This window comes from Dipodomys spectabilis, unplaced genomic scaffold, assembly GCF_019054845.1.
Source record: "Dipodomys spectabilis isolate Male_0828 unplaced genomic scaffold, ASM1905484v1 ptg000107l, whole genome shotgun sequence".
NCBI lineage: Eukaryota > Metazoa > Chordata > Mammalia > Rodentia > Heteromyidae > Dipodomys > Dipodomys spectabilis.
In genome coordinates this window covers 1,701,607-1,718,238 of record NW_024870784.1, presented here as the reverse complement: position 1 = coordinate 1,718,238, position 16,632 = coordinate 1,701,607, and the positions used below count along the sequence as shown (strand labels likewise).

The 16,632-nt window shown below is 40.8% G+C and overlaps 1 protein-coding gene across 5 annotated transcripts in view; it reads right to left on the bottom strand.

Annotated features, from left to right (window-relative positions):
* Son (SON DNA and RNA binding protein) overlaps positions 1–16,632 on the bottom strand; it is a 32,920-nt gene that overhangs the window by 10,164 nt on the left and 6,124 nt on the right. For 3 of the 5 annotated variants that reach the window (XM_042687235.1, XM_042687236.1, XM_042687234.1), the window contains exons 3-6: positions 9,792–15,710; positions 8,494–8,654; positions 6,257–6,403; positions 5,378–5,566 (exon numbers count right to left, since the gene is read on the bottom strand). In XM_042687235.1, coding sequence (XP_042543169.1) covers positions 5,378–5,566; positions 6,257–6,403; positions 8,494–8,654; positions 9,792–15,710 — 6,416 coding nt within the window. Of the gene's footprint in view, positions 1–4,486; positions 5,278–5,377; positions 5,567–6,256; positions 6,404–6,799; positions 8,265–8,493; positions 8,655–9,791; positions 15,711–16,632 lie in introns of those variants that run through there. The other 2 variants (XM_042687237.1, XM_042687239.1) reach the window with 2 other exon arrangements.

The following is a 16,632-nucleotide window of genomic DNA, read 5'->3' as shown; positions in this document are numbered from 1 at the left end:
TAATAAGATCTATATAGTGGGAAAAGCTGTCAATACTGAAAATAACTTTACTCTGTGTATAATAAGGACTAACTTTTCTATTATAAGTGTAAGAACCCTTGCACTAATATTCTTAGCCATTTAGCAAGGACTACTTGGGCTAAATCAAGTTTTTTTTAATCCACAAAGTATAAATTTTTATATACCTTAAAATGAAAACAAACTGAATTCTGTAATCTATAATACTGTTTATCTCTGGGTAAATGATCCACAGAGAATATTTCTAAGGCCTTCAAGACTAAGAGAAGTTAAACTGAAACACAAAGAAATGTACTATATTCGAACCAGTTGCTTCTATTTTAATTCCTGGACTCAAACCTGGTCTGTATAATCCCTGGAACTTTAAATGCAAGTACAAGTATTTAAGGCCAAAATCTGGGACCACTAGATCTACCATAGATGTCTTGTAAGGTTGGGATTATCAAGGTAATTTTTGAAGATCCACCTATGAGAAATTAGCCTTCCCAGACTTATTTTGGTTCTCAAATCAATCTAAATGTTAAGAAGCTTAGGCATAATCTAGAAAAGGCTGAAATCTGACAAGACACTGGGGAAAAGGTCTACCCCGATTTCCAATCACAGCTTCACCATGAAAGTAACTAGGATGACTTTAAAATCTAACTCTACCACAAGAGCCGGTGGCTCCTAACTCCTCAGAAGGCTGAGATCTGAGGATTTCAGTTCAAAGCCAGCCCAGGCAGAAAAGTCCATGAGACTATATCTCCAATTAATCACAGAAAAAGCCAGAAGTAAAAGTGGGTAAAAGTGGCAGAGCACTAGCTTTGAGCAAAATAACTTTACTAGAATACAACAAACAATATGTTCCAAGTAGAATACTAAAGAATCTAATATGGTCACTATATCCCTCTAGAGACACTTTAGGTCTTCTTTTTTTGGTCAGACATTAATTTAAAAAGTAACTTAATCCACTTTTTTTATCCCCAGGATGAAACTTTCTTCAATCCTAGAATATTTTATATAAATTTACATCTCATTCTACTTGATGTTGAAATTTAAGTAAACTTACGACTCTCTTCCTGTATGAAAGTTGAAAGTTTCTTCAAGTAGTTATGTAATAATTGTTAATTTCTTATTTTTAATGTGAAAAAATACACTCAGAATCAATCAAGATTATCTTAACTCTGTAAGGATCTTAAAGTATTTCCACATTTACGATAATCCAGGTTATGTAATACATAAAAATTCCCAAAGCATTATTCAATGATCTTATCTAATGTTACATGTATTAAAACATTAAACAAAAGCAAAAATCACACACAAACACACACACACACACAAACGGCTACCAGTTAAAGCTGCACAGTCCAACAGGATTTTCTGCAGTAATAACTGCTAAGCACTTGGAATGTGGGTAGTGTGATTTAACAAACTGATTTTTTGTTCAGCAGCTGGTGATCGCTACATTGGAAAACGGGAGTTTTAAAATCTTAACCATCCTTTTTATCATTCAGAAACAGAAACTATGTAAAAGGTATCAAAATAAAAGTCATTCTTAGAAGATATGAATTTGTAGAATTTTTATCAAGTTGTTATCAACATGTTTTGTTTCCACAAATAAGTCTGCTACATAATGTGTGAAAATTGTATGGAATCTAAAAATGTATGAAATTTTATAGTAATATTCTAGGTATGATAATTTTCTTTTTCTAGAACTTGACCTACAAGGTAAATAAAATGAGGTATACCTAAATTACAATTCTCACATTAATAAAAACTACCCACAATTTTTCACCTCTATCTCAGCAAAGGATCCTTCTAAAAGGATGCAGGTGTAATGAACACATTTTATCACCTGTATTTCATATATATGGAATGTACTTTTTACATCTTTTCCATTTTAAAAATTTCTTTCTATTTTTAGTCCTCTCTTTTGTTAACTGCTTTACATATCAAGAATTTTGTAGAATGCAGCAAAAGAATGTGAATGTGAAGGAGTTAAACATAAACTTAGGGTAGAATAAATTAGATTTTAGAAAAATATAGAAGACAATTATTTTCTACACAGGTAACTGCAGATATCTCAAACCTAAAAGAGGCTATAAAAAATAATTAGCAATAAGAAAACAGCTAAAGAAATCCATTTGGCCAATAAGATATTTATAAAGTATTAGCAAAAAACATTAATTCACTTCAATATATTAAAAACAACTTCAAGAACTATCATTTGATTCATCTTTTAAAGTGAGTTATCTGTCTCTTTATTAAATCATACAAAATTCTGTAGCATAACTCTTCAGTCTAGAAGAAATAATAGGAAAACAGATCATTCTAGAACTTACAGGCTTATAATTTACAATTAAAATGTTCATCTTATTCCTCCAAGAAGTTAGTTTTCCTAAACTTTACAAATTCAAAGCTTCAGAATTCTAGTTTCTTTGAGATGCAGACATGATTTAAGAATATAGAACTCGACACTGTAAAAATGATCTTAACATAGAATTGGGTCTCTAAAATACTGATAGTAAATCCAGAAAAACTTGAGATGTGTAGGAAGTATAGCTATTACTCCAGTTTATACCCTATATTTACTTGTATTCAAGAACTACATTTCAATCTTCTAATAAACCTTTACTAACTTTACTTACTATAATTAATACCCATGAGGACTATTTTTTAAGTATCACTTTTCCAATAATATTTTTTGAAGTTTCACTGTTTATAAATCTGATTCACACATATATGTAAAAGTTCTGCACTCATCTCTTACTGAGCATGCTGCTAGATGTGTAGGAATACGATACTATGATAGAATGTCTAATGAGTGGTTCTTCACACGTATGGACTTACGTTGATTCATCCATGATCCAGGACTATACACTCATGTCAAAGAGCATTCTTATGAATGACAATTGGGGTCAGCAAAGATAATTTCATCCTTCTAAAGATAGTATGTGTGATCTTTAGCTAAACATTTGATGGCCAAGATTAAAGAAGCACAAGCTCTATTTATATTAATTAAAAAGACAAAAACTAATCCTCAGATAAAAATTTGGCCACTTAAAAGAGCATTTCCCTTTATCTTACAAAGCCTTTACTTCTATCAAAAGGGTCAACCTCCCTGAAGTATCAACAAAAGTATTATTCCACAAACATTAGCACAAGAAACATTACTTTTATAAGCACAGTGCACTTAGCTAAATAACCAGAACTGAATATTTTACATTACAAACATTTCCTCTATATGGTTAACGTTACTGTTACATAAGTGTAGAGTTGAGAGCAGAACATAATTCTACCTACCCCTTTCTCTTCCTAAAATTTTGGAACTTACTTGTTTAAAACTAGGTTAATCTATGAGTGTAATCTTCTATGTAAGTAGCTTAGAGTTGTGTATTAAATAGTTTTATCTATCTTGTCAGAAGAGACATCTGCTTCATTTAGGCATCTGAACAGAACTTTCCTTCTGTCCTAATAAAATACTAACTTTTGTTCTCAATGTTCATCCCCCCACTAATGATTTCTTTAGAATTCCCTCAACCTTTGCAAGCTGATAACCGCTGTGATGAGAACCAAGATTAAGCCATCATCCTGTCAGTGCATGAAAAATACATGAGTACTCATCAAATTTCTTGATCAAAAAGAATAAAGATTAATAAGGACTTTCACTGTCTTTAACTGAAGGAAGACAAAACAGTTATAGTTACTTCTCAGAAAAGTCTCTTGGAATTTTGCAATATTTATAGATGGTTTACTTCATGGGAGTCTTGCCATGCTTTTTTTTAACTTATACATGCTTAATCCGCAATAAACTTTTTTAGAAAGCATACATATTAGGATTTCTAAGCCTATACAGCTCTCAACATAGTCTATTATTCAGCTAATATAAGATTAAATCAGCTGCAAATGTCTGTTAACCTTTCCCTCTTGAGATATCCAAGTAGCCTGATCTGGGGATTAGGAACTGAACACTGAATTGTTTTCACTAAAATATTGTCCAAGTCAGCTAAACTCTCTCTTCATAGTTAACTTGCTTAACTCCATGTGAATATAGACTACCACTAACTCTTAACTCGAAGTTGGCTGTTTGATCCCTCTTCAAAAATGCCCCAAGAGGAAAAAAATAAAAAGTGAAAATGTCTGAAAATAGCTTGGGGGAAAAACACTGCTAGGAAAGTTTCTGATTTGGGTTGTTACTTTCTGGTTTCATATACAGGATTTTCTCTGTAGGAAGTGTTTACTGGCAGAATGATGATATGCCAATGTCAAGAACCTCAGGAAAGAGTATAGGTCTTAGACCCACAGATCCTGTAACTGCAAGTCTAAAAAGGGTATCAGCAATCTAGTCAGTACTTGCACAAATGTCAAGGCTTTGGAAACCAAGCACAAGTGGTGATGACAACTAGTCTATGATATTGAAAACTCCCACCTCCCCCCCTAGAAAGTCTCCACCCTCCCACATCCCCCAAGCGTGATTTTGCACAACAAGTTAAATAAAAGTAAACTGTTTATTAAAAGATACAGCAAAGGTACAGATACATAGATACATACAAAGATACAGATATATATATATTTACATATATATACAGTCTTGCTGTTTTCTTGTGCACTATATTTAGCAGCACATTTAATCAGGCGGCATTTTAATGGGCTGTTTTAACACTTGGCATTGTTACTACGTCACTTTTGACAAGATACAACTATAGCCTTGTGGATATTTCAACGAGTAAATTCCACTTCTCCAACTTCCAATAGTGGCAAAGGGGTGAAGAAGGGAAGGGAGTACCAAGGCTGAACATTAGGTTAAACACAAGAATGCAAAAGGACCAAGGTGTAGCACTGGGAAGGGAAAAACGAGTAAAATTAAAGGCTATCTGAACCTAAAATAGTAGTAAGAAACCATCCTTAAATGGCAATGTACCCAGGATATTCACATCAGACTACAATGACCTTTTCCAATCCACTTCTTGTGTTGAACCTGACGATCTGCCCTCTCTGCTCAATGCCTCCAACCCGATAAAGCTGCTACCACCAAAATCTAGAGCTATAGAGCCTTGAAGCAAAACGGGAAGCTAAATAGTTGTACCTTGGGCTACCTTCCCACAAATGCAAGGAGGGCCCAATGTTGGGTAGGGTTGTGATAACACTGTTCTCTGCAATTCGATGCTTTTCACTTTGTGGCTTGGTTCCACAAAGTGAACTGCATCGAGTTACTGTCAAATGAGAAGCTGCGGGTTGTTTCATCTGTCGTTTAACCCGGCCCTGCCGTTTAACCCGGCCCTAAGAAGAGTGAAACAGAATCCAAATCAGATATAAAATAACAATAAAATGGCAGATTTAGGTATAAAAAGGAAAAACACAAAATATTAATCTCACTTACCTCAGAAGGTAAATTGCTGCTGAAAACATTATCATCATCTTTGTTTTCTTCACCATTTTTCTCCACAGGAACCCATTCTCCATAAACACTATCTGCTTCTTTTTTCCGATGTTGAGATCCAGAGGACACAGGAAATTCTTTTGTTAATGTTACCTGGCTTTTTGGTGGAGTTGGCTTTGCTGCAGCAATCTTAAAAAAAAAAAAAAATTCCTTAGTTAAAACTTTTATAAAATATATATTCTTGCCAGGCACTGGTGGCTCACACATATAATCCTAGCTAATCAAGAGGCTGAGATCTAAGAATCACTGTTACCAGCCAGACTGGGTAGAAAAGTCTCCATGAGACTCCAATAAACTACTCAAAAAAAAAAGAAAGAAAGAAAAAAAGTGAGAAGTGGCATGCTAGCTCAAGTGGAAGAGCACTGTCCTTGAACACAAAGAGGGACAGTGACCAGGCCCTGAGCTGAATTCAAACTCCAGGAAGGATAAAAAAGAAAAAAAAAAGTTCTTCCAAAAGTGGTTTATAAAAAATTTCAGCCTTACTTGAAGGCAATGTTTAGATTGCAAATGGTTTGTTACTTTTCATAGTATTTAAATCAAAAACTAATCTAAGCCAGGCGCCTGTAATCCTAGCTACTCAGGAGGCTGAGAGCTGAGGACTGCCGCTCTAAATCAATCCAGTCAATAAGGTCCATGGGACTCATCTCCAATCCATAAAAGCCACAAGTGGAGCTGTGGGTTGAAGATCAGGGACAGCACGCAGGCCCTGAGTTCAAGCCCCAGTACACACACCCTAATACATTAAACCCATGTTTATGTTGCATTTAAATAGTTACATGTATTATGTCATTTTATCAATCCCTAAGTACTAATACTTACATTCAGATTGAAAAAAATAGGCTTGGGTTCACTGAGTTTAAAGGGGTGATGATAAAAAGGAGGTTCTTCTTCTTCTTCATCCGAAACATGGGGTTTATTCACTATTACATCATCATCTTCTTTACTCTGTGCAATCTGTTTGCATTTCTTTAAAAAAAAAAAAGATAAATCTTATGGTTTACATAGAACATGCTTAATTTTAAAAAATCATCACATAAAATCAACTTACACAAGGAAACAAGACTACTGATAGGTTAAAGTAATAAAAAGAAGTAATTCAAGCCAGGCGTCGGTGGCTCATGCCTGTAATCCTAGCTACTTAGGATTGCGGTTCAAAGCCAACTTGGGCAGGAAAGTCCATGAGACTCTTATCTCTAACCACCAGAAAAAGTGGAAGTGGTGTTATGGCTCAAAGTGGTAGAGTGCTAAGCCTTGAGCTTTGAAAAGACTCATGGACAGCCCCAAGGCTCTGAGTTCCAGCTCTACAACCGGCAAAAAAAAAAAAGTAATTCAGCTTATTAACTGTTATTTAAACACACTGGCTAGTCAGTCAACAACATTTATTGAGCACCTACTATGTGCAGAGCACTGTACTGGGCACTGTCTTGGAATACAAAAAAAAAAAAAAAAAAGTAGAAGACATGGTCCCTGCTCCCAAGGAGCTTACAATCTAATACAAGAGACAAATTACATATACATAAAATAATCCAAGAACGTTTTTTACAGAGCAACACAATAACAAGTGCAAACTGATATAATACAAATTGAGTACATAAGTGCTAAAAGAACAGAGGCGTAAAGAGAGAATAGTCAAGGTTTGGAAAAAAGAAAAAAAAAATCAAAAAATGTTCCTTGAAAAATTCTAAGCCAGATTTTCATAGTAAAGAAAAAGGGTTGCTAGGGAAAGGAAAAGAAAGCCATCCTGGTCAGGTGGTGGTAAAGAAGCAAGAAGAAGCCTATTAGAAGGGACTACTTAAGATGAGGCTAGAAACAAAACACTAAGTGTTCATAGGATTTTAGATAAAGAATTTAGATTTGGTAAGTGAGCAATGGACGTTTTTGCTAGGTCCTTTTTTTTTTTAAGCTACAATTCATAGCATAAAGAATCTAAGTGAAGAAACAAACTAAGATACTTTTATGTCCACCAAATATATGGTAAAATAAAAGATTTGAAACTTTTGTTAACAGGAGTAGACCGTAACATGTCTTCCCAACTTAAGAATGAAAAGTAAGGCATGATGGAGAGGATGCGATTGATGCCGTCTGACACATAAAGCAAAGTCAATTCCTCCTTAAGAAGCAAAGGAATAGACTTTATTACCTGGCTTCATAAAAAGGTCAGAGTAAATTTGAGTAGATTTGTCTCTATACAGCAGAATTTGTCACATCTAATATCAATTGAAATATTACAATAGGAATTAAAAAGCTCACTTAGCCAAAAACACAGTATTTCAAGCATGTAACCAATGGGAACAGAATATATTGACAGTGGCAGGCTAGCATAAGGCTAGCTAGTAACGAGTTTCAGTATATGAAACAGTATGGTATTTCTGGATCCTAGCAGCAATATTTCAGCATCCCCCCCACCCCGCAAAAAAAAAGCCTCCCCCCAAAAGCCTCGATTGAAAAGACCAAATTCTTAGAAACAAAAATAAGTATATTTAAAATATATGTTACTGCCAAAACCCGAACCGCAGAGGAAGAACTGATAATGGCCGGCCATTATCGCCAATGGCTGGTACCAAACAGCCAAAACCCGAAATGTTGATGCGAAAGAAGTTCCTTTCAGGCAATGGCCAGCTATTCTCATTAATTTCCAAGCTCCGGTGGCAAAAGATCATTTCTGAAGATTGTCTGTGTCTTTGCGTATATGCAGTACACTCGTGGCGATCAGTGAACACGTCGTGAATGGAAACGAAACTGTAGGCGAGCTTCTGCGTGTTGCTCACTCAACACCTCCTCCATTCAAACGAACCGTCCCACTCCTCAGTCAGTTTGGCTTCTAAAACTGGAAAGCAAAAGTAATGGGAAGTAACTTTTAGCTAGCGGAGCTTAGCCATCCCGGATAATGGCCTGCTAAACAGAGCTTCTGCCGCTGCCACATCTGTATTTCGGGTTTTGGCCACTCGGTGCCAGCCATTATCAGTTCAGCCCACAATTCAGGTTTTGGCACAATCCAGAGTCAACAACCCTGGAATAATCCATTTAAGAATGAAAACGAATTCTGTCTAGCTTACCTCAGTTAGTTCTTCTATGGTAGCTCCTCCTGACTTTTTTGCAACTTTCTCTTCTATTGTAGGTGGAGGTGCAGGCTTTAGGTTTGGCGGTAAAGGAACACCAGCCTTCGCACACATGGCAGCTGCATTAGCTTTGGCTATTTCAAGTAATTGAGCCTTATCTGTAAGAGGAAAGTGTAAGAAGAAGTCTTCTTAAAGGCTATACATTTTGTTATCAACTTTCAAATAGTAATAAAATCAAAGACCTCAATTTCCTGCTCTACCTTATGGCTGTAATCACCCCTTGAATCTCAAAAGTTTCTTAAGGTGATGGGCCCCTTAAAAGAATCTAATCCACACGGAATTTCCTCCTCAAAGACTACCGAAAATTTACTATAAATTTACTATGAAACCATAATGATCACTCAGCCACAAACACTAAGACACAAACCCAACTTTACTTCCACAAATTATGACCTTAAATTTAGTTTCCTCCTAACATCTGCCTCATTGCTCCTTGAGCCCAAATTAAGAGTGTCACCCCTTGTAAGAAGACCTAAGTCGAATTAACATTCCTCTGAACTGTGCTAATAGGCCTGAACACTAACAGTGTGGCCATCATCACTTTCCCTTTGGCAGTTTTACTATTTCGTAAAGACGGACATATGTATTTTACCATATCCTTCATTAACACCTCATCATTTGGAGAATTACATACTATTCCTCTACTTGGAATGAGAATGTCAAAAACTTGGTAAACTGAATGCACACCTAGCTGTATTACTTTTGCTTTGTAAGTAATCTACTGAGTTGATAAATTATCATCCAGCAGGTAACCATGCATCCATCAAGTTTTAACTACCTATACACACTACTTAATCAAGAAAAAGTAGTAGTATTTTTAAAATATGGCAGAACTCAGCTAGCATCACCCACCCTAGGTGAACAAAATATCCATTAACTTCCATTGCCAACTATACTTATCAGAAATACTGTCACACATCAAATTGTGGTTTTTTTTTTTTGCAAAGATATATGTTGAACCACATATAATAATGAGCACATACTAGCCTTGTTAATATAACAAGATTTTCCCATGTTTCTGCTCTCCATTTTTAGTGAAGGCAAGAAGGCTCAAACATTGAAGTACATGTTGTTTTTAATATTCTCCAAAGCAGGTCTTTTATAACTCCAATTACATGCACTTATCCCAATCTTCTAATCATATCTACATACTCCATTTGACTCAGATGAAAAAAAACTCCTATTTAACCCATTCTCTATTACAATGCTATTAAATTATAAAAACAATGACTCACCCAAATCTGTTAGACGTTTGGGCGACCTGCCTCTTTCAGAAGACCTGGATCTTTTCCGCCGAATAGGAGATCTGCTAAACCTTCTCCTCAAGGGTGTTCTTGATCGCCTCAATCTGACTGGTGATATACTGAAGCTTCGTCTTCTTACCACAGACCTTGATCTTCTCCTTCGGCTGGGGGTGCGACTCCTTCGGCTGGGGGTGCGGCTCCTTCGGCTGGGGGTGCGACTCCTTCGGCTGGGGGTGCGGCTCCTTCGGCTGGGGGTGCGGCTCCTTCGGCTGGGGGTGCGGCTCCTTCGGCTAGGAGATATGCTGAAACTTCTTCTTCTACCAACAGATCTAGATCTTCTTCGTCGACTTGGAGTGTGACTTCTACTCCGGCGACTCGGGGTTCGACTTCGAGCTCTGGCTGTTTTGCGGTTATCTCGGGAACTTGATCTTTTCCTTTTCCTTTCCCTAGATTTGGACCTGTGCTTTGGAGATCTTTTGCGCTTCTCTTTTGATACAGACCGCCTTCCTCTAGACTTTGATCTTGACCTACTGCTCCTCCTTCTGCGTCTTGAACGCGAACGTGACCGTGTTTGAGAGCGATGAGACTTGGACTTAGATGATCGCTTCCTTGCTCTGGACCGAGACTCACTGGTACGCTTGCGGGACTTGTGCTCAGAAGACTTGGACCGCTTACTTCGAGATCTCAATGAAGAATCTCTTTTCTTTTCTTTCTCACCTTTGTCACGGTTCTTATTTTTCTTGCTTTTTTCATGTGTGTCCTTAACTTTCACAAAAATTTCATAGTCATCTTTTTCCTCTGAAGATGACTCTGAAGCTCTTTCAGGCACACTTACTACAACTGGACTGGCAGCTATTTTGTCTCGTTCAACTTCACTTGCAAGCAAAGGTCCTTCAATACCAGCTCTAAGGTTTGCAAGACGTTCCATGTCCTTAGGAAGTAATGGTCTCACTAGGTCTGCTTCATTAATTTCATCAATACTTGCAGGAAATCCTGAATCAAACAGTGTTTCCTTAGTAGGGAGAGTTACTTCTTTATCTTCTCCACTACTTTCTTTAGGGCTGAGAACAACTGATGCCTGGTCACTGTCTTTGACTGGAAACGGCTCTTCCATATCCTTACACACAAGATTATTAGATGGTAAATCAAGATGAATGTCTTTAGCAGGCAAAGGTCCCTCTATGTCAGCTTCACTACCACCACTGGGGCTGGTGGAAATGACCATATCATGTTCAGTATCTTGAGTCGTTAAAGATACTTCAACGTCATACTTATTAACTGAATCAGGAGCAGATACCGTGGCAAACTCAATACCTTTGCTAGTTTCCAGAGCCAGAGGATCAGCAGAAGACAGAGGTCCTCCTCCATCAGCTTCACTAACACCAGGACAGGTATCCAATACCATGCATTGTTTAGTCTCATCCATGGTCGAAATTTTCTCTTCACCACTTTCACCAATGGAATCAGTGCTAGTAGCAGACACTGTACTATGTTCCATATCTTTAGCAATTAGATGGTTACTAAGGTCTGTATTTATAACATGGCCACTTTCATAAGTGTCACTCAGGTGTCCTTCGACATGTGGCACTTCACCTGAATGCAATGGAATCTGCTGCATACCAACCTCTGGAATAAAATTTTGATCACCAGATAGTAAAGTCATCCCTTTCATAACATGTGATGGCATAACACTAGGCTCCACTATCATCGGTGCAGGCTCTAAAGCCATCTCCGTTGACGTTACTTGAGTCTGCTCTAAGTCAGGGACAGCAGGCTCTGAAACAGTCACAGTAGATTCCTGGGCAGAAACACCTGGTTCTGAAACAATCGCAGCAGGCTGAAGGACTGATATTGCTGGTTCCAAGACAGGCACAGAAGGCTCCAGGGCAGGAACAATTGACATAGGGACGGCAATGTGCTCTGACTCAGCCACAGCTGGAAGCTCCAGGGCAGCCATAGCAGGAGGTTCTGGGGCAGCCACAGCAGGAGGTTCAGGAACCACCAGGGAAGGAGGTTCAGGAATGGCCACAGCAGGAGGTTCTGGAAAGGCCACAACAGGCGGCTCTGGGATAGCCATAGCAGGAGGCTCGGGAGCTGCCACCACGGGAGGCTCTGGGCTAGCCACAGCAAGAGGTTCTGATGCAGCCAGGGCTGGCAGCTCCAGAGCACCCTCTGTTTGCTCTGGAACAGTTACTGGAGGCTCTAGCAGAGCCACGGATGCTTCTGAGGCAACATGTCCTGAAGCTCTCACAGAGTCAAATGTTTCCGCTCTATCTGACATCAGAGGTGGCTCTGATGTTAGCATAGTTGATTCAGCTGACACAGGAGTTTCAGAAAGCATACAAGTCACTGGTCTCTCCGGAACCATTTCATGGTCTGCTACTACAGCAGACTCAACAGGTGTTGACATACCTGCAGACTCTGGCTCTTGTGTTTCCGGTACTGTCACAATGGCCTCCGATGCTAACACTGACGGCTCTGATCCAGACACTGAATAATTAGCAGGTACTGCCGAAGTCTCTGAAATCTCACTTTGACTCACTGGATGCTCAGGTTGTGGTACAGTTTCTTCAGGAGGTAATGCTGGCACCTCCGTGGGCCAAGTATTTTCACCTGTTAACACTGTCTGCTCAGTAGGCAATGCTGGACCCTCTGGGGGTTCTTCAGGAGGCAGTGGTGGTGTCATTGGTGGTTCCTCAGGTGGCAAAGGTGGCATTGTTGGAGGCTCTTCAGGAGGCAAAGGTGGCACCATATATGCCTCTGTATATGTGTCAGTGTAAGAATCAGTGTAAGAATCAGCTGCCATGGACATCATTGAACGATCGGTATAGGATGACATCATAGACCGGTCAGCTGCAGAGTACGATGACATCATAGACCGGTCAGCTGCAGAGTACGATGACATCATAGACCGGTCAGCACTCATGGACATCATAGATCGATCAGCCATAGGGGACATCATGGAGCGTTCATAAGCTGACATCATGGAGCGTTCATAAGCTGACATCATAGAGCGTTCAGCCATAGGAGACATCATAGAGCGCTCATAGGCTGACATCATAGAGCGCTCATAGGCTGACATCATAGAGCGCTCAGCCATAGGAGACATCATAGATCGCTCATAAGACATCATAGAGCGTTCATAAGATGACATCATGGACCGTTCTGCAGCATAGGACATCATCATGGACCGTCTAGATGCCAACATCAGGGGTCTAGGTGCTAACCTATAGGGCCTAGGTGTTATCCTATAGGACCTGGGTGCTATTCTATAGGGCCTAGGCGACATCCTATAGGGATCAGGAGTTAGTCTGTAGGGATCATGGCCTAATCTATAGGGATCCTGTCCTAACCTGTAGGCATCATGACCTAATCTATAGGGGTCATGACCCAACCTATAGGGATCCTGAGCCAACCTGTAAGGATCCTGAGCTAACCTATAGGGATCTGGAGATTTTGAATCCATCATAGCAGAATCTTGAGTACTAGATGCTAACATCTGGGCATCCATGGTACCAGATGCCAACATCTGAGCATCCATGGTGCCAGAAGCTAACATTTGAGAATCCATAGTTCCAGATGCTAACATCTGGGAATCCATAGAGCTAGTGGCTAACATCTGGGAGTCCATGGTGCTGGTGGCTAACATCTGCGAGTCCATGGTGCTGGTGGCTAACATCTGGGAATCCATGGAGCTGGTGGCTAACATCTGGGAGTCCATGGAGCTGGTGGCTAACATCTGGGAGTCCATGGAGCTGGTGGCTAGCATCTGGGAGTCCATGGAGCTGGTGGCTAACATCTGGGAGTCCATGGAGCTGGTGGCTAACATCTGGGAGTCCATGGAGCTAGAGGCTAACATCTGGGAGTCCATGGAGCTAGAGGCTAACATCTGGGAGTCCATGGAGCTAGAGGCTAACATCTGGGAGTCCATGGTGTTGGATGCTAGCATCTGGGAGTCCATGGTGTTGGAGGCTAGCATTTGGGAATCCATGGTGTTGGAGGCTAACATATGGGTCTCCATGGTGTTAGAAGCTAACATATGGGATTCTTGGGCCATCAAGGGATCCACGCCTACTGTTACAGAAGTCTCCCCCACTAATGTAGTAGGCAGCTCCTGTGCTACCGTATTATAGGATTCCAGCGCTGTCGTCGAGGGCACCTCCAGGGACTGCGACACGGTCATCGTTGACAGCTCCGATGTTGTCACCACAGACTGAACAGAGATCTCCAGCGCCACAGTTGCCACAGGCTGCCCCGGCAACTCTGGCGCCCCAGGCTGCCCAGGCAACTCCAGCACCCCTGTTGCCAGAGGCTGCCCCAAAAGCTCCAGTGCTCCAGCTGCCCCAGACTGCCCCGAGAACTCCAGTGCCCCAGCTGCCATGAGCTGCCCGGACAACTCGAGTGCCCCAGTTGCCACAGACTGCCCGGACAACTCGAGTGCCCTCGTTGCCGAAGGCAGCCCAGACAACTCCGGCACCCCAGTCACCGAAGGCTGCCCAGACAACTCCAGCGCTGTGGTTGCCACTGGCTGTCCAGGCAACTCCAGCACCATCGCTGCCTCAGGCTGCCCCAGCAACCCTGCAGCCGTTGTCACCTCAGGATGCCCAGGATGTTCCACCGCTGTCATCCCCACAGGCTGCTGGAACTCTGTCGTCGTCACAGGCTGATCGGTCAACTCCATTGCTACTGTGACCGCAGGCTGCCCTGGCAACTCTACTGCTGCTGACACTACAGGTAGGCCTGGCACCTCCTGTGCCATCACAGGTGGCTCTGGAACCTCCTGTGGTGGCTCCATCCCCAAAGGTGATGCTGGGGGCCCTGGCAATTCCTGCGACAACGGTGGCACTGCTGTCACAGAGGGCCCCAGCACCTCAGGCACTGCTGTCGCAGGGGGCCCTGGAACCTCGGGCACTGGGGTAGAAAGGGGCCCTGACAACTCTGGCACCGGGGGAGCAGAGGGCCCAGGTAACTCCAGCATGGGAGTCACAGAGGGCCCTTGCATCTCCGGCATGGAGGTCGAAGGTGGCCCCTGCAACTCTAGCACTGAGGCCACCGACGACTCCGGCGGCTCCAACGATGTGGTCTTCAGCAGCTCCTGCGACTCCTGCAGTCTTGTCACAGATGAATCTGCGATCTCCATTGGTACTTCTACAGGCTGCTCTGGCAATCTTAGCACTTCAGCTGCAGGTGACTCTGGAAAATCCATTGTCATTGATGTGCTTGGTTCAGGATAAACCTCAGTAGCTATCTCTGCGGCTACAAGGGTTTCTTTTGCTACAGGAGGCTCTACCAGCATGGTCTTTGATGGCTCTGGAGATCTGCTCTCCAAAGATTTCAGTGCAGATTTCATCTGATATTCCATTGACATTGTTACTACTGGCTCAGATGACTTCAGCACTACTGTTGTAGCAGGCACTGGTGCTGTTGCAAAGGAATCCAGAATCTTTGTCACAGATGGTTCCTGTGTTACTGACACAGACTGCTCTGAGCTTACTGATGCAGATCCAACTGATAGTTCTGCAGGTTTTGTAACTGGCTTCAGAGTTTCTAAGGTGGGTGGCTCTGATAACTCCATTGGTACTACTGGAGGTTCTAGCATAACTGCAGGGGAATCAATGGTCTCAGGCGGGCCAAATGCTCTTACAGGATGTTCCAGTGCCATTGCTGAAGGTTCAGAATCAAACTTAAAATAGGAATCAGATTCTAAATCTACGTTCCCATCATGATGAGATTTCGGCTTTGACTCGGAGTCTTCTGGCTGTCTTTTATATTTTTTCTCCTTTTCTTTCTTCTTTTTCTTCTTTTTATTTTTGTGCTTTTTATGCTTCTTTGATTTTTTGGTGGGAATCTCATCAGTAGGATCTGTTTGTACAGATACACATCTACTTTTTCTGGAGGTCTCTTTCAAGTCTGAAAGTAATAGAAATAATTTTGTCAAAAACAAAGTAAACCTACAACTCCCGAAAGTAGTTTCAGATAATCGTTATAAACCAGCACCTCCGTTCTATATTAAAACATTGTAAGATAATTCCTTGTGTTAAGTGAAAAGTTACAAAACTTTCAGCAAGTCAATTACTCTCAAACTGTCACTTCTCTAACAAATGAAAGCTAACAATATAAATTCTTAGCTTATCAAAAAATGCAATCAAAATTATAAGATTACATATAGGGGTGGGAATATTTACTAGGAAGATTGGTTGCCTAGGAAGTACAAAGCTGTGGCATCAATCCCCAGCATTGAAGAAACAAAGTTTTACTAAATAATATTAAAACAATTGTTTCCCCCAGCTCTCAAATTACAGCAGTTGCATAATCTGTAATAGTTCCTATTAAAAGACCCACATTAAATGTTTTCTTTTTGCCAGTCCTGGGCTTGAACTCAGGGCCTAGGCATTGTCCCTGTGCTTCTTTTGCTTAGGCTAACACTCTACCACTTGAGCCACAGCACCACTTCCAGCTTTTTCTGTTTATGTGGTACTGAGGAATCGAAACCCAGGCTTCATGCATGTGAGGCAAGCCCTCTGCCACTAAGCCACATTCCCAGCCCCTAAATAATTTTTAATTACTTTATTAATCTGTACATTTAAGAAACATCATGACAAAGGCTTTCAAAGAGTGCGTCTGCTTTTGAAGCCTGAATTAAATCTTTCACTTAGTAGATAAATGGCTTTGACAAAATTACTAACATAATTTGTGTTCTAGTTCGGAGACAAAGCGAGTTAAAAACTTGCTAAGTGGGCCAGGCGCTAGTGGCTCACATCTGTAATCTTAGCTACTCAAGAGGCTGAAATCTGAGGATCATGGTTTGAAGTCAACTTGTGTAGGAAAGACC